The following is a 27,834-nucleotide window of genomic DNA, read 5'->3' as shown; positions in this document are numbered from 1 at the left end:
AAAAAATGGGTATATGACAGCCATGTCATTGTCAAACAAGCAACACGTCATCTGATGATTCGGCAAAAATACACGTCAACATCCTCAACCTTCATAAAAAAACTCAGATTTCGGTGACCACCACTTTTGGTGGCGCCGCCGGTCGGTGATCGATGAATTCCAGGAATTTTTATATGGTCGTACGCGTTTCGACGAGATAAACTTCGTGGTGGTGTCGGATTTTTCAAATTTCGAACCGTTTGAAGTTTAGATCTACACCAAACGGTTCAAAATTTCAAAAATCCGACACCACCACGAAGTTTATCTCATTGAGCCGAGTACGTCCATATTAATATTTCTGGAATTTGTCGATCTTAGACTGACGTCGTCGTCAAAAGTGATGGCCTGACCACCGTTGGTGGTCACTGAGTTTTTTATGAAAGTTGAGGATGCTGACGTGTCATTTTTGCTCAGTCATCAGATGACGAGTTGCTTTTTTGGCGATAACATGACTGCCACATATGCATTCTTTTGACGAAAAAGATGATTTTATCAATAATTTTTCAATAAAAATATGATTTTATTAGCAATTTTTTTTAGGTAACAACTTGTTAAGAAATTAAAATTGGTGAGAGATTAAATATTTATATCCCGTCAGCTCAGCTGTCTCTCTATCAGTCCCAATTTTGCGACGCCGCAGCTCAATCTCCTCGCCGCCACAGCGTTTTCCGCCCATTTCAGCCTCTATCACTACGTTCTTCTTTACCTATTACCTCAATCCGAACAAGACGCCGGCAGTATAATCTTCATCGGAAGAGGTACGCTCCGCTCTATCTCTATCTCTATCTCTCTTTGTCTGTTTTATGTTTCATTCGAAATATTATCATCTCTATGCTTTTCTGTCGATTTGGCTGTCTATTTGTTAGAAAGTGTTGATCTTGATTTGAAGGTTTGATAGAACTGAGTAAATTCTGTTGTTGCACCCATAGTTCCCATTCGTATACTACAATCTAACATTTTTCTATGAATGCAGAAACTTTATTGCCACCATGTTCCTGAGAAGATTTGTTGGGAGGACGTTCCTTGCTGCTTCTGCTAAATCGGAATCATCTGCCACTTCTACTTTGCGGACAGCACAAAATCCCCTCGAGGAGTTCTTTGAAGTAGACAGAAACCAAGAGGATGAAAAACCAGTGGTCTATGGTATTACTCACTATCTACTCTGTATTTATATGTGTGCGTATATGTTCTTTGCTTTGATCAGTTCAGTTGGGGTCGTGTTATATATCCACGTTATTGTTGAGCTTGCAAAAAGCCATCAATGGCCTTTGCAGCCCAGGTTTTAAATATTTTGATCAGACCTTTCATATGGTTTTTATGATCATATAAGCTGTAGTTCAGTGATAATTGTTGACTTTGAATTTAATGCTGCCTCCTTTCTTTGATTTGCATTTGGTGTTTAGTCTAGTTCTCACAAAAGTATTCATTTTTGTTTATTTTGTTTGTTTGGCAATTGTATGAGCAGACTATACTCTAACGTTCTTATTTTCATTGGATTGTAATGTGAATACTACTTTTAGGTCGTAGTTGGAAAGCATGTGAGCTGAGATTGAAGTCTTGGGATGATCTTCAAAAGCTCTGGTACGTTCTGATGAAGGAAAAGAACATGCTGATGACTCAACGGCAAATGCTTCATGCACAAAACCTACGATTTCCCAATCCAGAGCGCATCCCAAAAGTATATATTATCGCCTAAATCTCTTTTAACTGTTTCTTTCTACTTTTTTTCCTTGTACATGCTAATTAATTGTTAATGGAAAGGTAAGGAAGTCTATGTGCCGCATTAAGCACATACTCACTGAAAGAGCAATTGAAGATCCCGATCCTAGGAGGTCTGCTGAGATGAGGAAGATGATTAATGCTTTGTGATGCTTCTATTCGAAAGACACTTACTTTATTGGATCTGTTTCCGGGATTATGATGATGAGGACCTATTTGTATCATAATAAACAAGTTTTCGTGACTTGTGAGTTCGCGACAGTTAATCCATTTGGTTCGTCTAAGTTAGCAAGAAACTCTAATAGGTTCGTCATGCAATTTAGTTGGACACAGTTTTGCTTGTCCTGTATTTCGCAGTAAGGATTAGAGTGGGAATATGCCATTGTAATACTTGCCTTTTTCTTTTCTTCTTCTTTTTTCTATAGAAAGAATTTTTGGGATTCAAAGGAGTTTTGTATTATGATGGGATAATATTATATCATGGCCCCTTAAAATATTGGCAAATTAACTTCTGACCAGCTAGGGTTTTAGAATTCATCCCATTAATTTTTTAAAAATATACTCTCTCCGTCCCAAAATAAATGCAAATTTTTCAATGTAAATTATATATAAAAATTTGTATTTATTTTTTTTTAAAAATATACTCTCCGTCCCAAAATAAATGCAAATTTTTCAATGTAAATTTTATGTAAAAATTTGCATTTATTTTGAGAGGAGATAGTATATTTTTATACACAAATTAATGGGATTTATGTTATGATATATGCAATTTGGCATTTGCTTGCATACATGCTTAGTACAATTCGATATTGCTAGAATTGTGAAGACAAGTAATGCAGCTTTGTTATTTATACACACAAAATAAATAAATAAATACTCGGTAAATAGAATAAAAAAGATTCAGAGAGTAAAATCAGCTGCAAAAAAGTGGCTTGCTTCTAAGCTACTGTGCAATCAACCAAAAACATTGCACAAAAGATCCAACTCGCATCGTCGAGAAACTGATAGGAGTTCTAATTAGTAATACTTAAAATGACAAGTTACTAGACTGATAAAGAGTTCATTTTTGACATACAAGCTTCCTTCCACAAAAGACATCTCTGCAATTCAAGTAAGATCACGTATCAGTAAACAAAAAGAAAAACGCATGACACAGACAAAGTCAAGAATCGTCTAGTAATAGAAATTCAAGGAGGAAAGGTACTAACAGAAGGCATCCTCGGCCACGACGTGGCTTTTTCTCCTTTTCCTTTTGCTTCTGCGGTGGCTTAATAACTACCTTAATTGCAGCATCAAAAACTCCTTTCACATTCTGCAATCAGATGGTAAAAGACATTCATATTTATCAGTATGATAGCATCAAATCCTCTAATTTCGTCATTTAAATAACTAAACAGTTTTCTCATATCATTTTTATGCAACTCGCAAATTGTTCTGTCAAGGTGTGTGTTTTTCTTTACATACCTGCTGAGTTTTTGAGCTGCATTCAATATAATACGCAGCACCTATTTGTTTCCGAAGGTCTTCACCCTGATTAATTAAACAAGAATATTATACACGTTGATTGAATACAAGCTCCTAATTGCACATGTTTATAATGTTTTGAACTAGAAATCACACCTGAGCAGTTGTCACAGGTACAAATCCAGGATGGTCAGAGAGATAATGTTTATCATCACGAAGATCTACATACATGGACAAATCTTCAGTTGCATGCACCGAAGATGTGTGATTTTACCAAATTTGACAGATTAAAGTGTCATGGAAAACTATGAACCATCATGAAGATCCTTATAAAGGGCACCAAATGGAGAAATGAATAGGCTATTGATGACTAACCCAATTTTGTGCCGACTAGAACAAGTGGTACTCCCGGAGCAAAATGTTGAAGCTCAGGAATCCACTGACAAGCAAATATGTGAATGAAAAAGTTACAAGAAGAAGCCAGCAGTAAGTATCTCCAAAACTAGAATCTCGAGGCTTGAAGGAAAGTTTACCTTTTTGAGTACATTTTCGTAGCTTGCACGACTAACTAGTGAGAAGGCCAACACAAAGACATCAGCTCCTCTGTAGCTTAACGGCCTCAATCTATTGTAATCCTCTTGCCCTATTTAAAAATAGAAATATTGTGACAGTTTCTCGATTTGTAAGATGTTTTAATCAAATTGGACAAGAGCATATGAGAAAGACTGAGCTGAAATAAATACTTGAAAAAACAAATGAGAGAAATCATACCAGCTGTGTCCCAGAGACCTAAATTAACCGTGGTGCCTTCCACAACAACATTTGCACTGAAGTTATCAAACACTGTTGGTATGTAATCCTGATGAACAAAAACAAAAACAATCAAAAAGAGGACAAAATCACAAATCCCTAGATTTCAATCTTAAAAAAAGGGACCTTTTTGCAAAACCCAAGAAAATCATAGCGTGACTTGACATATATACTGCTAATACAGTACTACCCAGAAGGAAAAGTCTTGGAATTTGCAATGGGTAAGCCATGAAAAGCATAAAAAATAAATAAATAAATAAATAAAGCTGAATAATTTAGATATTGAACAAACTCATGAACAAAGCAAGCAAATGAGAAGTTCAAAATCAAAACTTTTAGAGATTACTGTGAAACATACAGTTGGGAATTTGTTGCTTGTGTAGCAGATAAGCATACTTGTCTTCCCAACAGCTCCATCTCCCACTGTCACACACTTGATGAACCTTGAAGCACTGGAAGCCATTGCAAATAAACAGAGCCAAAAAAAACCAAGGAAAACGAATAAAGCAACCTTTCTTTAAGAGTAAACAACACTACAACACAACTAAGCAGCCCAATAAAAGCTACAATACAAAAGGAGTAGTTTGTTGGAGAGAAAAAAAAATTAATGGCTTTTTTTTCTATTTGTTGGATTTAGAATTAGATTATTAGAGGTACGTTGCTTGTCGTTGGTGGTGGAGATGGTATCACATGATTCTCACTCATTCACTTGTTTCATGAGCGTTTTCTGTTCAGAGTTTTTATTGCTTTTTTACACTTCATTTTTAGCTGGAACTTTTTAATTAGGTTAAAAAATATATTTTGAGATAGGATCGTTTCGGTTTGGAATAAAAATTGGTACTCATTTTTTATAAGGAATAAAAATTGTACTAAAAAGATGTTTTTTCAAAGAAAAAAAGAAAATAAACTTTATTTTAGCTAATTACTCCCTCCGGCCGTGTCGGCATCAAGTATTTATAAAATTTATATATATTTAAATATTTTTTTCAATTATATTCTAACATTAATTTTAATAATTAATTCATTCATATAAAAAAAAATTAACTTTATGCGCTTCTTATATTTTAATGATAAAGAAAATATCTTTTTTAGATGAAAATGGAAGATTATATTCCTTTTAATTCATTCAGTTAAATATTAATACTTTTTTGCCGTTAAAAATCGTCAGATGAAACCAATTTTTATCATCTAATTAGGTGGTAAAATAATTTAATTAGATGAATTTTTATCAAATTTTTAAGTTGACACGTGACAAATGACATGTATAAAATGTTCCACATGGCTTGCTCGATACTACATCATTAAACATAAAAAATATTGGTTCAACATCAAACCAGTCGGTTCGGTTCGGTTCAATCTGATCGATTCGGTCCGCTTTAGAATTTTTTTAAAAAGAAATTTTTTTATAAATGATAAATATTTATTAAATTTAAAAGTTAAATTCATCTTTTAAATATAATAAATATCTATAATTTAAAAAAAAAAATTTTAAAAAAACCTAACCTGACCCGGATTGAACCGATTAGGCTTGAACCGGATCGAACTGACTAGTTCGATGTTGAACCAGATTGAACCGATTTTTTCCATGTTTTATGATGTGGCATAGAGCAAGCCACGTGGAATTTTTGAACATTCATATGCCACGTGTCTGCATAAGATTGGCTAAAATTTCACGTAATTAGATTTAACGGAAATTAGTGCCACATAGCGATTTTTAACATTAGAGAGATATTAATATTTAACTGAATAAATTAAGAGGAATATAATCCTCAACTTTCATCTAAAAAGGATATTTTTCTTGTCATTAAGATCCAACATAAAATTGAATTTTCTCTTTATATAAATATTTATAATTTTAAAATTATTTATAATTTTAAAATAATAAATAGATGAAAAATATATAAAAAATTTACCAAAAATTATTTTTTAAAAAATTTGTAAGTTTTGTTACGTGAGAGAGGAAGGGAGTAGATAGTAGTAATTAACTTACGAGATTGTTGAATCTCATAAACCCTAATATCTCCACAAGTTTGATAGTGATTTTGTGTACTGACAAGGATCGCGACGTAGATTACTTCATTGCAGTGTAGTAACTTCAAGGTATTCTCATAGTAGATTTTGATAGAGAGATCTTACATAGTTTATTTTTTAGATAGTATTTTGGGGTGGACTTCACACTAGTTATTTTGTTATAAAGACCTGACTTATATCTTTTCGAGAAATTTTATGTAGGCTGAATCTATAGATATAAGATATTAATTTAGTTTCAGTTGCATGACAAATAGATTAGAATGAATCCGCTACGTAATAAAAACGTCACTCTCACACCAATGGCGCCCTTCGAGCGTGTCCTCGGTGAGCTAGGGGAAGGGATTCGCGAGGAGGTGTCACAAATTAATTGATCGGGTTCATTCCAATTATTCCAGCCGTTATGACATTTACATTATCTTGCTAAATACAACCCAATCCACAAAATAAATGATAATAACACAATTAAACATGTGTGAATGTATTTCAAATTTCTGACCAAATAATTTCATCAAACTTTGATTCGTGGATCAATATCCAAGCCTATAGTAAAGCATACACACTAAGTTCGACTCGAGTCCATCAGACTCTATTGCCATAATTCTCGAATCTATGGCAACCCGAATTTTCCCATAAAATAGCTCTGATCATTTGAGTATTATCATAATATGATTATATAACTCAAATGACACTATTTTGACTAGCAATTTCATATTCAACTCTAGATCAAATGGCTATCAATATTTCATATTCATCTCCTCACAATGGAGAATACGTTCGGCTTATTAACCAAATTAAATTTCTTAATGGAAACTCACAAATATTTGATCAAAGTTGGTTTGGCCCAACTTTCTCCAACACATCTTTGCAAGGATTCCATTCATGCTTAAGCCATCTGTGTTCTTGAAGTCATATAAAAGCTCGTCGCCATTCACTTCGGAGCAAGGTTGTTAAAAACGTGTATTTTTACGTCTTTTTCAAAGGATTTCGTGTTAATCTGTGCAAAAAACGGTTTTGGGTTCGACGGTTCAAAACGTCTTCTTTACTCGGTAAAGATGGCGTTTCAAAACATTTTGTGTTTTCTATATAAAAAAAATGAATTAGTCCAAGCCCATTAAATATACAGGCCAAATTCTATTTTTCCTACCTATAGGCTCCAGCTAAACTAAAGTTTCCCCTCCGACACATCTCTAGTTCAACTATCCACCTCTTTGCTTCACTTTAATCTAAAAATCAGATGAAAGAGGAAGGCCTGCAACTCCCTCCAAGTGATTTGTATTTTGTTGGTTGAAGTGTTGAACCATTTGAACTTGGAGTATCCATTTTTGTTATGTTAAAGACTTGAGCATAGATTCTTGTTAGTTTGCATGTTTAATTAATTTGTCAAAATTTTTTGTAGTTGGTTCTATTTTTATTTTTTAAAGGATTTATAATATATTCTGTCTTTATGTTCCGTATTACGTTTTGAGAAAATACAAATCGTCTCGAGTCCGTTTTACATCTTTGACAACCTTACTTTGGAGAAATAAGACTTTTTATGGGATCTGATTGCCTTGTTGTCATCAATAAGATTGTGCATCTGGGAGCTAGCTATAATGGATCGGGGACTATAACTAATGAAATAAAGAGTTTATATATATTCTTGTTTTATTACTCTATGTAGTTTTACTCATTCAAAGAGAGGTGGCAATATGGTAGTCCATAATTTGACTTCACAACAGATCTTTATAGGAAGTCTATTTGTATGATTGTAACCAACTGACAAACTTGATCCTCGATTTTGCTCGATGTGATCTTCTACGTTGATGAAAGATATATGATATGCGTACTTGTTGAGAAACATATTTTGAGAGAGAAGAAGTCTAATTTCATTAATTGAGTTAAATATTACACAATGATTACTATATATGTACAATGATCAATTCGGTTACATTAGTTAGGCAGATAACTAACTTTCCCGCCAATTTTAACTAACTAACAGACTAAGCTTTGTGGGCTGGATTAAACTGATTTTCTCTCTTCCGTCTTGGGCTTCGTTTCCGTCCACTATGCAAAACTCTGCGTTTTGCATCTTCTACTTCCTCTCGAATTCGACCGTTGGAGGCAACATTGATTGCGTTCCTCAACACCCCTCCTCAATTCAATGCTCTTGAATATGTTTTTCAATCCCAATTTCTCTTTCAAGTAGTTATGATGTGCTGTTCCCAAAGCTTTAGTGAACATATATGTCGGCTGCTCCTTCATCGACAAGTGGCTCGCCTGAAATAGTTTGCTCCGCAATTGCTCTCGAACCAGGTGACAATCTATCTTTATATGCTTTGTTGGCTTGTGGTAAACTGGATTTATTGCAATATGAAGTGCAGCTTCATTATCACAGAACAATTTCATTAGTTGATCGATTTTGACTCCCAATTCAACAAGAAATCCTTTTAGCCACATCAACTCAGCTACTGTATCAGCCATTGCCCTGCATTCCGATTCAGCAGACAAGCGAGACATGGTCTTCTGCTTTCGTGATCTCCATAAAATCAACAACTCTCCCAGCTTCACGCAATATCCAGTCACTGATCTACGATTGATGATGCAAGACGCCCAATCCGAATCACATTAAGCTTTCACCTCTAACTCATTATTTCATGACATGAACAACCCTTCTCCTAGATTAGATTTTATGTATCTCACTATTCTGATGGAAACTTGATAGTGAGATTCCTTAGATTACTTCATAAGCTGACTCACATGATTGACTGCAAAGCAGATGTATGGTCTTGTAATTGTCAAATACAATAATCTACCAACTAGCTTTTTGTATTTCATTGTATCCTTCATTAATGGATCTTCTATTATATTAACCCCTCCTGATTGCTTCGCCATAGAATCATCATACTCTTTTATTGTGAGCTTGAGATTCTGTTCAAATGGAGTGTTGATTGGTCTGGCTCCACTTAAGCTCATGTCATTTATTAGCTCCAATGCATACTTCCTTTGATTTATGAATATTCTGTCATCTGATCTACTCACCTCCATTCCTAGAAAATACTTCATAGTACCCAAATCTTTGAGTTTGAAATGCTTGTGCAATGTCTGTTTCAGCTGATCAATCATGATTACATCATTCCCTGTTATCAACAGGTCATCCACATAGATGAACATTATTATAATTTTTCCACCATCTTGCTTAGTGAATAGGGAGTAGTCATATTTACTCTGTGAGTATCCAACTTGTGTGAGAGCAGTTGTTATCTTGTGATTCACTGCCTTGATGTTTATTTTAAGCCATATAATGACTTATGCAATTTGCAGACCATATTGTCCCCTCCTAAATTGCAAAGTCCTTCAGGAATTGTCATAAAAACCTCTTCCTCCAAATCTCCTTGTAGAAAAGCATTATAATCCATTTGATAGAGTGACCAATTGAATGTAGCAGCCAATGTAACAACACTCCTTACTATCACCATCTTGACAACTCGTGAAAAAGTCTCTCTGTAATCAACACCGGCTTTCTGCTTGAAGCTTTTGGCTACCAGTCTAGCCTTATACCTGTCTACCTCACCATTAGGTTGATATTTCACTCTAAACACCCATTTACAATCAATTTATTTTTTAGAAGTAGACAGTGGCACTATTTCCCATGTATGATTATTCTGCAAAGCTTGTAACTCTGAATTCATAGCATCAATCCATCTTGAATCCTTTGCAGCTTTTTTGTAGAAGACAAGCTCATGAATATTGTCTAACTTTGCAATATATATGACTGATATGCTGGCATGAGTCTAGAATACTGAATAGGATAAGTACAAGCAGTTGAGTAGTCCTTCATCCAAACTGGTAGATTAATGTTTCTGGTTGGTCTAACTATTGCAGGAACTGGAGCAGCTGGAATAACTGAAATAGGCACAACAGCAGGCAATTGAACTGACTCATGCAACTCATGTGTGACAGGAATCTCAACAGAATGTGGATTTAAGGAAGGATCAAGAGATAGCGATGGATATGTAGCAGAATTATGATCAATGAGTGAAGAAATGTGATCACGAGTGAGTGACACAGAAAATACAGTAGCAAAAAGAAACACAAACTCATGAAAGGTAACATCCGTATTAATAAAAACACCCTTTTAGCCATGTTATATAGAATATAGCCTATTTGTCCAATATGATATCCCATAAACACACATAAATCTGATCTGAAAGCAAACTTATCAGTAATCAAAGGTGGTCTAGCATAGACTAAGCAGCCAAAAATCCTGAGGTGTGCTAAAGCTGGTTGCTTGTTATACAGTCTGTAATATGGTGTGTGATTTTTAATAGGCTATAAGGGAGTCATGTTGATGAGACAGACAATAGTCAAAACACATTCACCCCAAAACCTAATAGACATAGAAGACTGAAACCTGAGAGCTCTAGCAACCTCTAGAATATGTCTATGTTTCCTTTCAATAACACCATTCTGCTGTGATTTATATGGACAATTTTTTTTATTCATGATGCCATCATTGGCAAACAAATCATGGCATTGATGATTTACAAATCCAATATCATTATCTGTCCTGACTATCTTGACTGTTTTGTGAAATTGTGATTTAACAAATTGAATGAATTATTTTATGAACCTAAAAGTGTCAACTTTAGATTGCATAAGAAACAGCCAAATAAACCTAAAATAGTCATCTAAAAAGGATATTTTTCTTGTCATTAAGATCCAACATAAAATTGAATTTTCTCTTTATATAAATATTTATAATTTTAAAATAATAAATAGATGAAAAATATATAAAAAAAATTACCATTAATTATTTTTTTAAAATTTGTAAGTTTTGTTACGTGAGAGAGGAAGGGAGTAGATAGTAGTAATTAACTTGTAGATTTTGTGTAGAGTTGACTTTGATGCTACAATGACACTTTAATTAGACACTTAATACTTTTAACGCTGGGGAAATAATGTGTATTAGGTAGAAGGTTAGTATAGAGATACTTTGCATTTGGATTCTAGTAATCTTTTATTATTAATCAAAAAACAAAACAAAACAACGAATTCCTATTTGTTAAACCAAAACAGAGAAAGTTAATTCATTGAATTGAAGGTTTAAATTAGGTGCCTAGAAACCAATGGAGTCATTAATTACGTTCAAGTTGTATTGCAAGTCAACAACCGCATTAAAACGCCATTTTCTTTTTATGTTACACATCACATCGAAACACCATTTGCAGCTGCAAATTGGCATTGGTAACCGGCGGCTCCTTACCGATTCATGAGGTGAAATATCTTCTGTGAAAATATTTAGGAAGACAGAAAAATTTGGAATTGATAAGTTATAACTCGAAATAAGCATGAAATATACAATGATGCATCTATAATTACACGATTAACAGTTTTATGGAGCAGTTAATTTATTTTTCATGCCTAATAATGAAGACATTTAGATAGAGATAGCAAACGAACGAAGATATGAATCTTATTTATTGTTTATTTATGTTGGTATTTTATATTTTGAGTCGATCATAATTTTCTTAATTAAAATATGAATAAAATGAATTATCATCTTTCTTTATATTCATTTTTATTTATAATAAAATAAGCATAATTTGATCATTCATATATAATCGTATTTAAAAATAAACCGCACATGAATAAATTTTTTATAAATAAACGATCAAATGAACATGACCACATATTATCACCTCTATCAAAATATTATATAATGAATAAATAAGTAGGTCGATCTATCTTGTTCTCACATATATTCACTTCCATTGTAAGCTTCAAATTACGTGATTTTGCTAAACAACGAAGCAATATTTTCTGGATTTTTTCTTCTTCTAAAGATTAGTAATCATTAATAATTGATCAACAATGAATATGAATCGGAATAATAGCATATATCATTATAATGCTCAAAGAGTAAAATTAAAATACAATTAAAAACTTCATAAATTAATAATGTTAGGATCGAAGAAATTTATTAATTTAGAGAGTTATTAATTTATCGATAAATTAATAATTTAAAGAGTTTTTAACAGATTCAACGTAATTCATCTTTCCGTATAAACTAAATAATTATATTGAACATAAAGAAATTAGTTTATGCCTTTTAGAATTACGTTGCAGCGAACTTTGGACTCAATAGTTGTACTGTGTTCTTACTTGGTGACAATTGTTTTAAAGGAAAACAGACAACTATTGAATCATATTTCAATAGAGTTTAATATATATATTTTTTTTCAGTTTTTATGAATTATTAATTTATAATTTTTTTGAGACAAAAAATTGTAGAAAAATCTTCCAAAAAATTATTACCTTATTATTTTATCGAATTTTTCAATTTTTTACATTGGCTCAAATCGAGACCGAATAAATTTATTATTTTAAAGAGTTTATTAATTTATCGAATATTAATTTAAAATATTTCTACTGTAGTTAAAGTTATCATTAATTAATATTATTAGCTCGATAAAGAATTTTTTTTTCAGGGCGAGAAAAGTATAATTGAAACGCGAGAGAGCGTTCACAATATATATCTAAATAAAATATTTTAAAGTTAATTATTGTTAAATTATATTCCCTCTAATCCACTCTAATCCACTTTTGATGTGCGACATTTAGAGTGGACAAAAAAATAAATGATAATTTAAAATATCTTTTTATTAATTTTTATTATAAATTATCTAGATTCGGTTTTTATAAAATCAAATTCCTATTTTTTTTGATGAAAGAAATTTCTAATCAAAATATTTTTTATTGGCATTGATTTGAAATACTTAAAAGGAGGGAGCTAATAGGTTCCTTTTTATGTGTTTCATTTCATATATACTACGTACTATACAAGTTAAATCAGTAGCTGTATAAATTGTAAAGTAGTGAATTTTCCGGATAATTGCATTTTTAAAATAACCGTATAAATGTATATTAGTTAACTCTTTTTTTTTTTAAATAAAGTGATATGTTTCATAAATAAAATTGGGTATAAATTTGTAATAAAATAGTCTATATAAAAAAAATATTTTAGATAGAATATGTAACGATTAAATAAGATCAATATTAAATCGTAGTTCCATTTAAACAAAATTTTCAAAAAAAAATTGCATCCAATAAAAATAATTTTAAAAGATGCGGAAGAGATCAAATCACACGAAAGACAATTAATAAACGGCCTAACATAAATCTGTAATTGAGATACAATACTAAACAACTCAAAATATGTTTGTTAACTATTTGTGAGATTATCGCAAATCAATGAAATAAACGGCCTAACATAAATCTGTAATTGAGATACAATACTAAACAACTCAAAATATGTTTGTTAACTATTTGTGAGATTATCGCAAATCAATGAAACGTGGCAAAACAGGAACATATGGACGAGTCATAAAGTGACACGTAAATCCCTTGTCTGGATAGTTGACCAACTCGTGGGGTACTTGAAAAAACCAGCCGTTTCAAATTTTTCTGAACCAGATCCGATCGAGTCCGAGGACCGGCCCTGGACTATGTCTGAGTTTATCAGCCGAGATAAATTTTGAAACTTTCAAATGATTCTCTCGCTTTAAAGTGAAATGCATATGCAAATAAGATTTCATTTATACACTTTTTTAGCAAGAGGAAATTAATTTAATAAAGATTACTTTGAATTAATCCCATATTGATACAAACCGATTTTTGAAACCGGTTCAGGTAAAATCGTTCATTGGCTCAGAAATCGAAACCAGACAGCTCGATCAACGTCAGCCGTCGATGCAAGATTCAAGAAGGGCGCTTTCAATGCTCACCGCCAGTGTATACCAAACAATTCTCTTCTCTCCCTCTTCGCTTTGGCGAACCAAATTTTCATATTCTGCTCCCAAAACAATCAAAGATCGTACTTTTTTTCATTCTAGGTAAAAATTCAATCCTCAATTTTCATTTACAATGTATGAATGAACATTCTTGAGCTTACATGCATTGTCTATTGTTTTTCTCTTTTCGTTGTTGCAGGAGCAGTATTAATCTTATTCCTAGATTGACTTTGGTAATTATCTCCTTCTTTGGGTTAGGTTAGTGTAATTTTCGACACAATATATAGTTTGAATTTTAGGGATTTGTGCGTAGATATATAATTTTTGGGAAAAAGCTGGTTCTTTGTTCTTTGTTTTAGGGGTTCATTCCGATTTTCAATCCCTTCAATTACCGTTTAGGTTATTATTATCATTTTATGGAATTTATATGCCGAGAGAGCACTGAGATCAAGAGGAATTCGGTCAATTGTGTTGAAAACTGCCCGGATACTGATTTTTTGGAATTGAGATTGGATAACCAACCTGAGAAGGTAATTACTCTGGTTGATAATACGGAGGAGCCATTGCCTGGTACTGATGTTCTGTCTTATTACCGACGTTGTATAACCGATCTTCCCGCTGCACTGATTTCTGAGATATTGAATTGCCTTGATCCCAAAGAACTTGGAATAGTTTCATGTGTCTCTACTATTCTTCACAAGGTTGCTTCCGAGCACCATGTTTGGAAGAAGTTTTATTGCGAGCGGTGGGGACTCCCAACCACTCCGACGCCACCACCGAGTTCTGAGATTCCAGATGAGAAATCATGGAGAGAGTTGTTCGTCGAGAGAGATTTCAGAAGTAAAACCTTTCTCGGTCGTTGCAGCCTAGATGTGTTGCATGGTCACATCGAAGCAATTCGTACTGTTTTTCTATTGCCTTCTGCAAAGCTCATATTTAGTTCTGGGTATGACTGTGTTGTGCGAATGTGGGACTTGGAAGAAGGTTCGTCCATTGCTGCATCGTCACCGCTTGGTTGCACTATAAGAGCAGTTACAGCCGATAAGAAGCTTTTGGCTGCCGGAGGAACCGATGGTTTCATTCATTTTTGGAAGTCGGTGGATGGAAACCCTCATTTATTTGACCTCAGGGGTTCAGATTCTGGATTTCGAGTTTGGGAACATGAGGGACCTATATCTTCACTTGCTTTGGATATGAATAGGATATATAGTGGTTCTTGGGATATGACTGTTCATGTCTTGGATCGCTCTACATTTAAATGCCTGCATATCTTGAAACATACTGATTGGGTTTACCGAGTTGTTCCCCATGACATCACAATTGTTAGTACTTGTGGTTCAGATGTGTATGTTTGGGATACCATTACCGGGAACTTGATGACTGTAATTCTCGATGCCCATGTCGGCAATGTTTGTGCTTTGGCACGAAGCCATGGAGGAAATTTCATTTTCACTGGAGGAGAAGATGGAGCTATACATATGTTTGAGATTACTGTTAATGGCAATGAGGCTGCTGTTTTACTGATTGCAAAATGGATTCCCCATTCAAGTACTGTCCATTCTCTTGCATTTGAGTTTCCATGGCTCGTATCAGCAGCCAGTGATGGTAAACTTGCTCTAATCGATGTGAGGAAATTGGTAAGAGCAAGAGCTAGTAATAATGCTTTGGAGAAGAGAGTTTCTAGGATTTACCAAGTGAAGAATCGGAATTCTGTGGTGGAGCCACCTCAGAGGATGTTGCATGGACATGAATGCAACCTGTTCTCGGTGGGTATTGGTGCTGATCGTATTGTATGTGGTGGTGAAGAGGGTAATGTTAGGATTTGGAATTTCACACGAGCGCTAGAATTTGCGGAAAAGGCGCGCTCTCTGAGAGGGATAAGACTAGAAAACAGGATGAGAAGACGTAAGCTCCAATTAGAGATGAATGGCAAAGGTGGTCGGATCGATCAATGCTCTGTTTCAGCCAAGAAGAACTCAACAAATGGCGTTTGGCACAAGCAACGAAGGGTGAATGGCAAGGTCAAGGCATAACAAATGGCGTTTCTTTACTTCATTTCTTCTTAAACTAATGAAGCTACTTACTTCATAACCCTCCCTTTAGCTATGTAATGCAAGCTTATGCGCTTTTGTATTACATTTACGATCTCTACTTCATGTTTTCATGGTTATTAAAGGCAGATTGATCCAAGATTTACGTGCTTTTGGTTGTTAACAAGTTGAATATTTTCGCCTCTACTGCTCCTAAAATGCTTCGAAATCAGATTGCTTTCATGTTAAATGTGGGCTCAAGCCCATTAACAAATAATGGGCGCAGGCCCAATAACAAGGTGGCCTAACACAGGTATAAGCTAAAATATGGGCTTGAATTTCCCAACTTAAAGCCCACTAAAGCCGATCCAACTCTGAAACAAGAAATTTCGAAAGTAACACTGCAACACATTCACTCGCTAGAACCTGGACAACTCGAACTTGGTTTCTTCTCCAAAAGCTAAAAACCCTAACTCTCAGTCACTCATTTTTCTCACTTCATTCTCTCTCGTTACCAGTTGCATCGAGCAGAAATGTCGTCCATGATGGTAAGATTTCTCTCTCTCTCTCTCTCTCTCTATCTCGATGTTGTTGTTGTTTTTTGTGTTTGTTTTACTGAAATGCAGTGTGAGTACAGTTACTAATAATAAAGTTTGTTTGGTTCATCGATTGATTGATCGAATATCGAAAAAATGGAGCAGCAACCGCAGATCATACTTTTGAAGGAAGGGACTGACACGTCTCAGGGAAAGGCGCAGCTGGTGAGCAACATAAACGCTTGCAGCGCCGTCGCAGATGTAGTTCGGACGACACTTGGTCCCCGTGGGATGGACAAGCTCATCCACGATGATAAGGGCGGAGTTACCATTTCCAACGATGGGGCCACCATCATGAAACTCCTCGACATCGTCCATCCTGCTGCCAAGATCCTAGGAGACATTGCGAAGTCCCAAGACTCCGAGGTCCGTCTCTCTCGATCTTACTCGCTTACTAACTGATATCTTGATTTTTAAGTTTATGGTGAGAAAGTTAGTTACTGTTAAGATCTAGATAGTAAGCATCTGTAGTTAATTAAAATGGATTCAAAGATAAGGGCCATATTTCCTCTCAAGTAGCAAGCGCCCACCAATCCATGAAATGTTGATGCATGATTTTTTTTTTGGATTTAAGTTGGTGGTTTTGTACTAATATTTGCGTTCCTGGTCTACAACTTTGATAGAAGCTTTCATATGCTGTTGCACTTTTAAGCATGTATTGAAGCAGAATATGTAACCATTTGTGTTGCAATTCAGGTTGGTGATGGAACCACCACAGTGGTGTTACTTGCAGCAGAGTTTTTGAAGGAGGCCAAACCTTTTATTGAGGATGGGGTTCACCCTCAGAATTTGATTCGGAGTTATAGGACAGCTAGCTACTTGGTAAGATGTTTTCAGTTGTTGTACTTGTATCTTATGCTCTTGTGCTGGGAAAACCAGGACTGATTATGCTGTTATTTGTTATGATACTGTGCAGGCAATTGAGAAAATCAGGGAGCTAGCCATTAGCATCGAGGGTAAGAGTCTTGAAGAAAAGAAAAGTTTGTTGGCGAAATGTGCTGCTACAACACTGTCTTCAAAACTCATTGGTGGAGAAAAAGAGTTCTTCGCGCCTATGGTTGTGGATGCAGTGGTTTCAATTGGGGATGAAGACAGGCTAAATATGATCGGGATAAAGAAGGTAGCACCATAGTTTGAGATCGTTCTTTAACTAAAAGCTTTGCCGTGTTTATTCATTTATGTTTATGATGCGTCACTCGCTGAACGTATGTTTGAACCTAGCATTAAACAGGATTCGATTGCTTGCTTCAACAGGTTCCAGGTGGTACCATGCGAGATTCCTTTCTTGTAAATGGTGTTGCCTTTAAGAAGACATTCTCATATGCTGGTTTTGAACAACAACCAAAGAAATTTGTTAACCCAAAGATCCTCTTGCTGAACATCGAACTGGAACTAAAATCTGAGAAAGAGAATGCTGAAATAAGGTTAAGTATTGATGGTTATATCATCTTAGTTTCAATTGTTTAATGACGTTTTGTCACCAAGCATGCTGCATTTCTTCTGCTGCAGACTTTCAGATCCAACACAGTATCAATCAATTGTTGATGCGGAGTGGAATATTATTTATGACAAGTTGGATAAATGTGCCCAGAGTGGTGCTAAAATTGTCCTCTCTCGTCTGGCAATAGGCGATTTAGCCACCCAGGTAGCTACTTTCTTGAGATTCTGAGAATGCTTCATTTTATTTTAAGTATTTTATTCAATATACACTGTTAGCTTTGCATGCCTTAGATTTTTTTAGATGCTATGGATCTGTTGGGAACTCAGACAGCTGTTCTATTTACATTTTTCTTCTGCCATGAAACAGTATTTTGCTGATCGAGATATCTTCTGTGCCGGTCGGGTGGCTGAAGAAGATCTTCAAAGGGTTGTTGCTGCAGCCGGTGGAACTGTGCAAACCTCCGTTAACAACATCATCGATGAGGTATGGAAATATTCTTGTTGTAGTAAAGTATTTTTTTTTCCCAAGTCTTTTCTGTCATCGTCCCTTCTCTTTTCTAAATGGCTGCCCTTTGAATGGCCTTTAGGTTCTTGGGACTTGTGAACTATTTGAGGAAAGACAAGTTGGCAATGAGAGGTTTAATATATTTAGCGGATGCCCATCGGGACATACAGCAACTATAGTTCTTCGTGGTGGAGCTGATCAGGTCTGGTATTTTTTGAAACAGGAACTGGTCTGTGTAAACTACTCATTGAATTGATGCTGACCTAAGGTTTTCTTTTGTTATTTTTAGTTCATCGAAGAGGCTGAGAGGAGTTTGCATGATGCTATCATGATTGTTAGAAGAGCCTTGAAAAATTCTACCGTAGTTGCTGGTGGTGGTGCGATAGATGTATGTGACATTGTAACTTTTCTAATTCTAGTCGATGAAACTGTTGAATACATCTGAGATCTTGATCGTTAAAAATCTGGCTGCAGATGGAGATTAGTCGATATTTGAGGCATCACGCGCGTTCTATAGCTGGGAAGTCGCAACTTTTTATCAATTCTTATGCAAAAGCTCTAGAGGTGAGCATCATCTTTTATTAGGGAGTTGGAAATTGTTATTTCTTGCTCTTCCTTCTGATTTGTTTCTAAGAACATCTCCTTTTGATTACACTTTCCATTAATAGCTATTTGAATATTTTGTATCCGTTATATTTAAATAGTTTCTAATTGGTTGGTCCATGTTTAGGTTATCCCACGACAACTGTGCGACAATGCTGGATTCGATGCGACGGATGTGCTGAACAAACTAAGACAAAAACATGCTCTAGCATCAGGTTTGTTTGTCCCTCCTCTTATGCTTGCTTCTCATTCCATCACTTAAAGTTGTCATGTTTTGTTTATTAGTTCTAATTGAAATTATTTTGACAGGTGAGGGTGCAGCATATGGAGTAGATATTAATACTGGTGGAATTGCAGATTCTTTGGCCAACTTTGTTTGGGAGCCCGCAGTTGTTAAGGTGTGTTTTAGTTAATTTCAAATGTGTAAAATATATATACTTTATTCATACTAGGTCGACTTCATTTAATTTGATTATAAACATTTGTTGTCCAGGTAAATGCCATAAATGCTGCGACGGAGGCAGCTTGCCTTATATTAAGTGTGGACGAGACAGTAAAGAACCCAAAGTCAGAGAGTGCTCAGGGAGAAGCTGCTGCCAGCGCAATGGGTGGAGGTAGAGGTCGTGGTCGTGGACGAGGTATGCGAAGACGGTGATCGATCTATCCTTCCTTGGAGACATGCATGGTGGTGGATAGAAATACGTCTTGGAAGTGCATTGAGATTTTTCTATTTGTAATTTTGCTCTTCACGGTGTTACTAAGTTGTGCGGCCCCCCATTTGGATTCTTGTGTTCAGTTGAATATTAGTCTATCAACCCTTTCGGAATGTTTGTCGTTTTGTTCTGGAATGTTTGGGCTTGGAATATTTTGTACTCCGGATCATGGTTTATGAGGAAATATTTGTTAGGTAGTTTCTATTCTAACAGATCGCTTATTTCTATTTCTAGACCACTTATTTCTAGTCCTCAAGGCATGTCTTTCAAGATTTTATATTTTTGCCAACTGCCCTTTTATGTTCAGTGAGATTTGTTGGAATCATTTTCTATGAGTCCTTTAATCGAGTACCTAAGTACATAATACTACTACTTGGTAAAAAAAAGGAACCTTGCGTCTTAAGGTTCAAATGAAGAGCAGATAAATTTAGTTTCTTTCAAGCACAAGAGAACTTTGAAAACTCAAGTCCGATCTTGTGTTCAAATCAACCCAATTGAAGCTTCCAAATCATGATTAGATGTTAGAGTAGCGTTTTTGTTTTATTTCGTATAGAAGTTGCAGATTTCTTCACGAAATATTGCTACACTTTCGAACTTTCGAAGTTGCAGACTAGCGGTATATTTCTTCCGTCTGTCAATACGTGATTTTTAAGCCAGTGGCGCAAAAAAACTAGGTGAAAGAAAAAATATAACATATTTTGGTGTAAATTAGGCATAAAAATCATCTATTTTGAGACAAATGAGAAGTCTAAAAAATCATGTAATGTTAGACGGTGGGGGGAGTACATGTTAAAGATGTTTTCTTTTTTTTCGTCAGGATAATCAATTTTGAGCTGATATGTAGTTGGATCATGTTTAACGAATCGAACAGTTAAAATCTAGGGTGGCAGAATTTGAGGAGACACCAAAATTTAGGTTCCGTTCGTTTTGCGGTTTACGGATGCTCGAGCATGCTTAACCTTGCTCCAAACTGTCTCGAAAAACGTGTTTTTTACCATTTTGCTTAAGCAAGCTCGAGCATCCGTAAACCGCAAAACGAACGGACCCTTAACTCTTGGTTGTGCAAAGACCAGCCTAGGGTTGATATTTTTTTCATCGGTTTTTTCGGTCGCAAGCTCAAATTCGCCCTACTTTGGATTTTAACATATCGATCCCTATATTCTCAAAATATGTCAATTTTGTCCGCAACATGTCACACCACATTTGGGCTCCGCGAAGACAGCCCAGTCCTCGGCTCTACGATTTCCCAAAAACAAGTCATATCCCAAAATAGTTCACAAACCCTAACCTAAATTCATCCATTTTCAACTCAATGATGATAGTTCGTCGCATGTTTTCCAGTCTCACCAAAATTCAAGCAATATGTAGAAACAAGAGAATCCACGAAGCTTTTGACTTGTTTAACAAAATGGGTCGTGATGTTGACTTGTTTATTGATGGTAATACCCTTCTAAAGGGTTTTTGCAAGAGGTTTAGGGATTCGGGATCCGAAAAAGAACTCACTGATTCTATCGATAAAATTATTTGGGTTATGAGGAGGATGGAGAAAATCGACTACATTTGCAAATTTCAATGAACAGAAATTTGCAGTTGTAGGCTTGAAGCATATTAACCGATTGGCTCAAGCTTACATCTGCAAATTTCCGTTCATTGAAATGCAAATTTATTCAGACGAAGAAGAGTTTTAGAAGAAGAGAGGAGATCTAATGGTTTTCTTTGATGATTATGAACCCTTAAGAATAGGGACGTCTCAACAAATTGTGAGACCTAGGCGAAATGGAAGAATGAGGCTCTCATATTGAGACTGACGTAGAAACAAATGTCAGACAGGACCGAAAAATAATGATGAATGTGAATTGCGCAAATGTTAAGATGATGAAGGATGAGTTTTGATCACATTGAATTGCACATGTACTTATCCCCATATGAGACTCAACATGCTATCACATCGAGAATGATTGTAATACCATGTTGATGTTTTAAATGATTTCAATAAAGTTTCATGATGTAACCTAATAATTCCAAAATGAGAGGTGATCGTACATGAACATATAATTGATTTATTGAAGTGAATCATTTCCGATGTGAGACTCAATAGTAAGGATTTGCTTTAATTGATGTTCATTAAAGTTTAAAAGACATCATGTTACTCTATTAATAGTTATCATCATGTTAGATCCAAAGTAAAGAAAGACTTTTACCAAACAGGAGCTATAAGTCATCGTGAATCCGCGTTGAACCCTGCAACGCGGGTTATATATCTAGTATTTTGTACTCGGGATCATGATAATATTTGTTAGATAGCTTCTATTTAATGTATCATTCAAACAGATCGCTTATAATTATTCCTAGGCGCTTATTTTTGCTCAGTCGGTCCATTTGACTCTAAAAGAAGTTGAGGGGAAACTTGTATTTTAAGGTTCAATGAATAGCAGCAGCAAAAATCAGTTTCTTTCAAGTGAAAATTCGAGTACGATCTCATTTTCAAATCAAACCAATCGGAGTTTTCAAATCGTGATTAGATGTTGAAGTACGATTTTTGTTTTATTTCGTGTAGAAGTTGCAAACTCGCAATATATGTTAAAAAGATGTTTTATTTTTCCGTCGGGATAATCAATTTAGAGATTATATGTTGGATCACATTGAACGAATCGAACTGTTAGACGACACCAAAATTTAAATCTGGCTCTGCAAAGATCAGCCCACGGTAGATCTTTTTTTTTCATCGGTTTTTTCGGTGGCAAGCTCGAATTCTGCCTTACTTTGGATTTTAACATATTGATCCCTATATTCTCAAATTCGGTCAGCATTGTCCAAAATATGCGGCACCAAAAATATCTGCGCTCGGTCGCCCCTCGGTTGTTTTTTTCCCTTTCTTGCGGCTCAAATTCTGCCATACTTTGAAGTTTAACAGATTGATCCCTATATTCTCAAAAACATTCATCCTTGTCCATAACATGCGGCACCAAAATCTGTATTTTTTGGTTCTCTTTTGAGAAAAACTCTAATTAACTTTAAAAAAAAAAAAAACTCTAATTAACTTTAAAAAAAAACTCTAATTACATGTCTCATTAATTATATCCAACTAAAACCCTGCCATATATAAAACCTCATGCTCCCCAGTCCCCACATCCCCTCTGCTCGTCAGTGTAAAAAAAAACACTCTGAACCATGTCAAAAATTTATGGAATCATCAGGAATCCCTCGAATTCCTAGATTGAAGGACTCAGGAATTATAGGATACTGTAGCAAGCCTGATGCCGCTGCTTTTTATTGGAAGACGATATTCTTGTAGGAATTCCAGTTACGGCTTATGATGTCGTGGTAATGCCTATCGAATGAATTATTAACGAACTCCATAATAGATTACAGAATATATTGAAAGCAGTTGAGAGGAAAACTAAATGCAAAGAAACACGGGTTTTCAATCAAATGCTGAAATTATCCAATTAGAAACATAGCCACTTATCAAGCAACAGTAAGCCGCCGTGTAAAAATGAAGAACAATCTGTCGGATTAAACTGAAAGAGACTGAAAGATCGATTCACAATGGAAACAATGATTATATCTCTGTAATGAATCAAAACTGGAATTGCATTTGGGGAGTGTATCCTATATCAAGTAAGTGATCAGCCATGGCCTTGTTCATGGGAGGTGGACCACACCTTAGAATCTGCACAAATCAAACAATTTGTCTTGTTATTCATCATCATAGCATTTATCTATGGTGAACAATTGAAGTTGTCTAAGCTAAAATGAACATGTAATAACATTACCTGGATATCATCAGCCGGCGCAGGGCAGTGGGTTTGAATCATTTCCTTGGACACAAAACCAACGCCGCCGTTCCATTCTTCAGGTGGCTGGATATTACATTCAGCATTGCAGATGTTAGACCAAAAGTATGGTTTTTCCAGATGGTTGATATTTGAATCGAGGTATCTAAGAAAGAAAAGAAAAGAGGCTACGAAGTAAAGGTAATAATACCACATTAGCTAATGAGACAAATACCTGATTTAGAACATAGAAGACACTGAAACGGTCGGGGAATGTGATTGCTAAATTATCTAGCTCTTCCTGCAAACAAAAGAAGAAATCTCATCAACTTAAATTTATTACAAGCAATAATAAACATAAATTCTCACAAACAAATTCGATCCTCCCAAGTAGCTACTACACTGAGCAACTGACTCTTCCCAAAATCTATGGAAAAAACTGAGAATTAGAGCTACCAAGAAAAACAAAGTAATAATTTTCATGTTTTGAGGAATGGCTGTAGTGCAACCCTCCTCCCGAGAAGTCATTTTATGCTTTACTATTCTTGTTTTTTTTTTTTTTTTTTTTTTTTTTTTTTTATTTTTACTTTTGTCCTTTCCCCTAAAGATATTTGGTTCACAAAGCTAGAAAGTTTTTATTGCTTTAACAAACCACAATTCACCTCTGTTATTAATGTGTACGACACCTAGTCTGAGAAATAGATGCAGATACATTCTTAAGTTTCCTAACAGATTCAAGACATGTCAGAGAGACTTTACCTTCAAAAGAATGTCCTCAAGTGTTACATTAGCATATATAAGATGAATGTTGGTTTTGTCACTTGCATTGTCCAATATGGCTCTTGCAATCTGAGACGAATATAAAATTTAGAATGCCTAAAAGATGGTTTATGCAACAAACTACAAAAAAGTTGCAGTTCGTCCATGTGCGGATACTTACTTGATACATAGGGGTGATGCCAGTGCCACCGGCAAGCATTCCAAAAGCTCTAACTTTGTTAGGTCGATACTCGAAGCGCCCCTAGAAACATAAAAACATTTCCTACATCACTCCAACTCACTAATGACTCATTGCAATAACAATCGAGATTATGGAAGTGACTAAATCAACATAAACCTATGAAACTATCAAATTGAACACCAATGCCAATTAAAATGAACCTGAAATTCAAACAGAGCGAGGGCTATTTCGCAAGAAGATAGATTACCCTGGGTCCTCTCACAGGCAAGAAATCACCTTCACGCATCTCCCGAAAGTGGTGAGACATTCTTCCATGAGGATACATCTATATAAACATAACAAACTAAACCCATGAAACAAGAAATTAAATTGAAGAAATTTCTTTTATCGAGGGAAAGAATGAATAGAAGAAAAGAAAAGACCAGTCTACAGTCTGGAGCTTATATACCTTAATGATTAGTTCAAAGAACCCGATATCGGAATCCAAAGTTGTTGGAGTATATGGCTTTATAACTTCTTCACCAAGACTATCCTTCCCTCTGAGAAAACAAGGTTTGTTATCTTGAGTCATAACCAAACTAGACCATCAATCAACTTTTAAATGCAGAAATCAGTCATCAATTGATAGAGTTAAAGATAAAGCCAACAAACCGGCAACTCATATGCTTTCCAATTGGGAGTCCCAATACTGAAGTTGGTGTAGGGAGGGAGAATCTAAACTTGGCCACATTGTGGCTGAGCTGGGTGCGCTTAATGAGTTTGAAATCCTGGAAAACCTCAGTGTCCAAACAGCCTATCAAAATGTAAGGAATTTTTCAGATTTAATATGCTGATTATCTCACTAAGAGGAATTCCGAAAATACATAGCAGAAAAATGAAGCAGAGAGCAAGCAAAAAGGCACTAGAAAAGCACATAAAAGCAACTGTCCTTCTCAATTGGGAGTACAAGGTCAGACTCTACACTCTATATGCCACTCGGGTTGGCATTAATACGATACACCCTTAAAAACTCAAAAATAAACCAATATGAATACAGCTTTGCCTTTAATCATGGCACTTCTGCGTCATTCTTCCAACATTAACTTATAATAATAATAATAATAATAATAATAATAATAATAATAATAATAATAATTTTTTTTTTGAGAAAATAATAATAATAATAATGAACAACCATTTTTCATCCAACACTTTAGCGAGCGTGTGCAGTCTTCATCGATTATCGTGTTCAATATCAGAATTACACAAATATACAACAAAACCAAGTCATCGTAGCAATCATTATCAAAGATTTCTATCCAGATTCGCCCAGGAAACATGTTATCCACCTTAGATTATTCACAGAGTCCCAGAAAAGGATTAGAAAGAGATTCGAAAGTTACCTTTCTTAGATTTTTTGCCAAGGGAGTAAAAGTAATAGGCAGTCCCGGCTCCGATGGCCACTAGAGCTATAGCTATGGTTAACATCTCCACTTTGTGAGACTGCATCGTCGTCGTCTCCATTTTTCCTCCAAAGCTAAAAAAAGAAGTTCTAATCTAGAAGACAAGAGAACAGCTTCCCTATTTTCACACACTATTTATTAGACAAAGTCGTTCTCTACTTTTGGATTGTTGAAAGTAAAAAGCAAAATTGCAATCAAGAATATACTATGATATCTTTTCGTTTGTACTTTTCACTTTTAGACAAAATAAAAGGTGTCTCATAAGATGACTCTTTTAAAATAAGTGTACTTAATTGAAATAAGTTTAAGACTATGGGGACTTTATTTGATTATAGATAAATATTTTCACCTATGAAGCCAAATAACAACGCTAACTAACAAACAACTCGTTGGAGCCTCTCTCTCTTTCTCTCCACAATCGAATCAAATGGCAGCGACGAGGAGTGAGGTGCTTTCGTTGTTCCGGTCGCTTCTCCGGACGGCTCGTCAGTTCTCTGACTACAACATCAGAGAATACGCCAAGCGGCGAACCGTCGACGGCTTCCGAGCGAACCGGAGCTTGACCGACCCTAACTCGGTCCAAGCTGCTTTTGCAGAAGGGAAGAATCAGCTCGAGATTGCCAAACGCCAAGCACTTGTCTACTCTCTCTATACGCCCAAGGTCAAGAGCGTTATGGAAATTCAGCTCTGAACATCAGCGCCAATAATAATTCATGGTAATTTGTTGTTGTTTTGTCAATTCTGTATTGATTATGATCTCACATTGAAACATATTCACTATGCTAAATTTTGAACTCTTGAGAGTACTTGCTATTCGATTTATCGATGTTGTTCTTATTTATTGTCCATTGATATAAAAACATGCTTGACAATATGGCAAACCACTTCTTAGTGGTATGCTGTACAAATTTGGGTCAAGTTTGGTGTTTATCTGGATCGGAAAACGAATTGATATCATGCTTTTATTCTTGATTAGTTATTTGGGTGTAATTGAATTTGTAGAATTCTTGTTTTGCTGTTACAGATTAATTACTCGGTTCATGTATTTATGATGAAGATTTAAGTTGTATTGGCTAGAGCCTAGAAGTATATACATTTAGTCATGCCATGTATCTGATTTGTACACATTTCCTTACAAAAGAATTCCTTTTGTTTTCAGTGGCACCAATCACGGATGAGCGGTCAACAAACGGTGATGGTCGTCTTTTAAGGCAGGATAGCAAGATTGTTTTCACTGCATGTCAGTGGAGAAGAATATTTATGTAACAGTAAACAACTCAGTTAGAGCTATTATGCAGCTAGTACTTTTGTTGTAATCAGGATTTACATCATTTGTGCCTCATTTGGGTGTTAATTCTAATAGCTATGGGTTTTAAAAGATTGAATGAAACATTATTCTTGTCCGTCATTTGACGTGATTGCTTATCCTCCAATTCTTTGCTAGTCACTTCAATTTCGTATGCTTACATGTCTATTTCTCGTCCCTTGCCTCACTATAATGTTGACTTGAGAATGAGTTAGGGCAGTTGTGTTATGAAAGGTTTCTGGTGGTTGCAAATTGTCTTGTGGTCTTTCAACAGAAGAATTAAAACATGTCGATGGTTAAGATTGTTGGATGGATTTTGAGAGATCGAACAGTATTTTTTTTGGAAGTAAGAAGAGATGTATGCTGATGGAAGAGTACAAAACAAATCTTATATGGGTTTATCAAGTGTTAAAAACAAGTCAATTATTCTCTAATCTCTTCATTGACGGTTCAGGTACTTCCAAAACTAAAGTGTCGCTTCTTTTGAACTACATTGGTGCTTATATTAATATAACGAAAGTACATCATAGAAACAGATGAGACAGAATTCCATTCCAGTATCCAAAAGTAAATTCATGAAAGTTGAAACAAGATACAAATGTCGTGATGTATAATAGCTACTGAAATTAA

At 35.2% G+C, this 27,834-nt stretch overlaps 6 protein-coding genes across 7 annotated transcripts; 4 read left to right on the top strand and 2 right to left on the bottom strand.

Annotated features, from left to right (window-relative positions):
• The first annotated feature begins 1,028 nt into the window (after positions 1 to 1,028).
• LOC139882950 (uncharacterized) lies at positions 1,029 to 1,908 on the top strand. Its single transcript, XM_071867195.1, has 3 exons — positions 1,029 to 1,182; positions 1,560 to 1,717; positions 1,801 to 1,908. The coding sequence occupies exons 1-3, from the start codon at positions 1,029 to 1,031 to the stop codon at positions 1,906 to 1,908; spliced, it is 420 nt and encodes a 139-aa protein (XP_071723296.1).
• Positions 1,909 to 2,818: 910 nt separating this feature from the next.
• On the bottom strand, positions 2,819 to 4,495 carry LOC139882956 (rac-like GTP-binding protein ARAC8). Its single transcript, XM_071867203.1, has 8 exons — positions 4,391 to 4,495; positions 3,994 to 4,081; positions 3,756 to 3,865; positions 3,598 to 3,661; positions 3,379 to 3,443; positions 3,223 to 3,288; positions 2,967 to 3,070; positions 2,819 to 2,858 (listed from the first exon to the last, which is right to left on the bottom strand). The coding sequence occupies exons 1-8, from the start codon at positions 4,493 to 4,495 to the stop codon at positions 2,819 to 2,821; spliced, it is 642 nt and encodes a 213-aa protein (XP_071723304.1).
• Positions 4,496 to 14,248: 9,753 nt separating this feature from the next.
• Positions 14,249 to 15,865, top strand: LOC139882952 (F-box/WD-40 repeat-containing protein At5g21040-like). The gene has a single exon (XM_071867199.1). It carries the CDS (start codon positions 14,249 to 14,251, stop codon positions 15,863 to 15,865), a length of 1,617 nt encoding a protein of 538 aa, XP_071723300.1.
• Positions 15,866 to 16,395: 530 nt separating this feature from the next.
• LOC139882951 (T-complex protein 1 subunit eta) lies at positions 16,396 to 19,661 on the top strand. Of its 2 annotated transcripts, none has more exons than XM_071867198.1 (13): positions 16,396 to 16,410; positions 16,564 to 16,824; positions 17,155 to 17,280; positions 17,375 to 17,578; positions 17,713 to 17,882; positions 17,968 to 18,103; positions 18,266 to 18,382; positions 18,486 to 18,605; positions 18,693 to 18,791; positions 18,884 to 18,967; positions 19,134 to 19,221; positions 19,316 to 19,404; positions 19,500 to 19,661. In XM_071867198.1, the coding sequence occupies exons 1-13, from the start codon at positions 16,396 to 16,398 to the stop codon at positions 19,659 to 19,661; spliced, it is 1,671 nt and encodes a 556-aa protein (XP_071723299.1). The 2 variants fall into 2 exon arrangements, with proteins under 2 accessions (XP_071723299.1, XP_071723297.1); XM_071867196.1 differs by having other exon boundaries at positions 18,878 to 18,967.
• A 3,638-nt stretch (positions 19,662 to 23,299) lies between these two features.
• On the bottom strand, positions 23,300 to 25,959 carry LOC139882955 (NADH--cytochrome b5 reductase 1-like). Its single transcript, XM_071867202.1, has 9 exons — positions 25,839 to 25,959; positions 25,108 to 25,249; positions 24,905 to 24,995; positions 24,704 to 24,781; positions 24,436 to 24,516; positions 24,255 to 24,344; positions 23,731 to 23,796; positions 23,496 to 23,582; positions 23,300 to 23,392 (listed from the first exon to the last, which is right to left on the bottom strand). Exons 1-9 carry the CDS (start codon positions 25,957 to 25,959, stop codon positions 23,300 to 23,302), a joined length of 849 nt encoding a protein of 282 aa, XP_071723303.1.
• A 366-nt stretch (positions 25,960 to 26,325) lies between these two features.
• Positions 26,326 to 26,589, top strand: LOC139882942 (uncharacterized). The gene has a single exon (XM_071867189.1). The coding sequence runs from the start codon at positions 26,326 to 26,328 to the stop codon at positions 26,587 to 26,589; it is 264 nt and encodes an 87-aa protein (XP_071723290.1).
• The last annotated feature ends 1,245 nt before the right edge of the window (positions 26,590 to 27,834 follow it).

This window comes from Rutidosis leptorrhynchoides, unplaced genomic scaffold (assembly GCF_046630445.1).
Source record: "Rutidosis leptorrhynchoides isolate AG116_Rl617_1_P2 unplaced genomic scaffold, CSIRO_AGI_Rlap_v1 contig329, whole genome shotgun sequence".
Lineage (NCBI taxonomy): Eukaryota > Viridiplantae > Streptophyta > Magnoliopsida > Asterales > Asteraceae > Rutidosis > Rutidosis leptorrhynchoides.
Note: the sequence above shows the minus strand (reverse complement) of the source record. Positions and strands in the feature narration are given on the sequence as shown.

Bases quoted from the DNA above. Each gene is read 5' to 3' on its own strand.
- LOC139882950 (XM_071867195.1), top strand. From the start codon at position 1,029: ATGTTCCTGAGAAGATTTGTTGGGAGGACGTTCCTTGCTGCTTCTGCT. The intron at 1,183-1,559 runs GTATTACTCACT...TACTACTTTTAG, and splicing joins TGAAAAACCAGTGGTCTATG to GTCGTAGTTGGAAAGCATGT. The intron at 1,718-1,800 runs GTATATATTATC...GTTAATGGAAAG, and splicing joins ATCCAGAGCGCATCCCAAAA to GTAAGGAAGTCTATGTGCCG.
- LOC139882942 (XM_071867189.1), top strand. From the start codon at position 26,326: ATGGCAGCGACGAGGAGTGAGGTGCTTTCGTTGTTCCGGTCGCTTCTC.
- LOC139882956 (XM_071867203.1), bottom strand. From the start codon at position 4,495: ATGGCTTCCAGTGCTTCAAGGTTCATCAAGTGTGTGACAGTGGGAGAT. The intron at 3,866-3,993 runs GTATGATTTCTC...ATTTTTAAATAG, and splicing joins AGGTCTCTGGGACACAGCTG to GGCAAGAGGATTACAATAGA. The intron at 3,662-3,755 runs GTAAACTTTCCT...TTTGCTTGTCAG, and splicing joins ACGAAAATGTACTCAAAAAG to TGGATTCCTGAGCTTCAACA.
- LOC139882951 (XM_071867196.1), top strand. The intron at 17,883-17,967 runs GTTAAGTATTGA...CTTCTGCTGCAG, and splicing joins AAAGAGAATGCTGAAATAAG to ACTTTCAGATCCAACACAGT. The intron at 19,222-19,315 runs GTTTGTTTGTCC...TTATTTTGACAG, and splicing joins AAAACATGCTCTAGCATCAG to GTGAGGGTGCAGCATATGGA.
- LOC139882952 (XM_071867199.1), top strand. From the start codon at position 14,249: ATGGAATTTATATGCCGAGAGAGCACTGAGATCAAGAGGAATTCGGTC.
- LOC139882955 (XM_071867202.1), bottom strand. From the start codon at position 25,959: ATGGAGACGACGACGATGCAGTCTCACAAAGTGGAGATGTTAACCATA. The intron at 24,345-24,435 runs GTAAGTATCCGC...TATTCGTCTCAG, and splicing joins GCATCACCCCTATGTATCAA to ATTGCAAGAGCCATATTGGA. The intron at 23,797-24,254 runs GTAAAGTCTCTC...TTTTGTTTGCAG, and splicing joins TTGAGGACATTCTTTTGAAG to GAAGAGCTAGATAATTTAGC.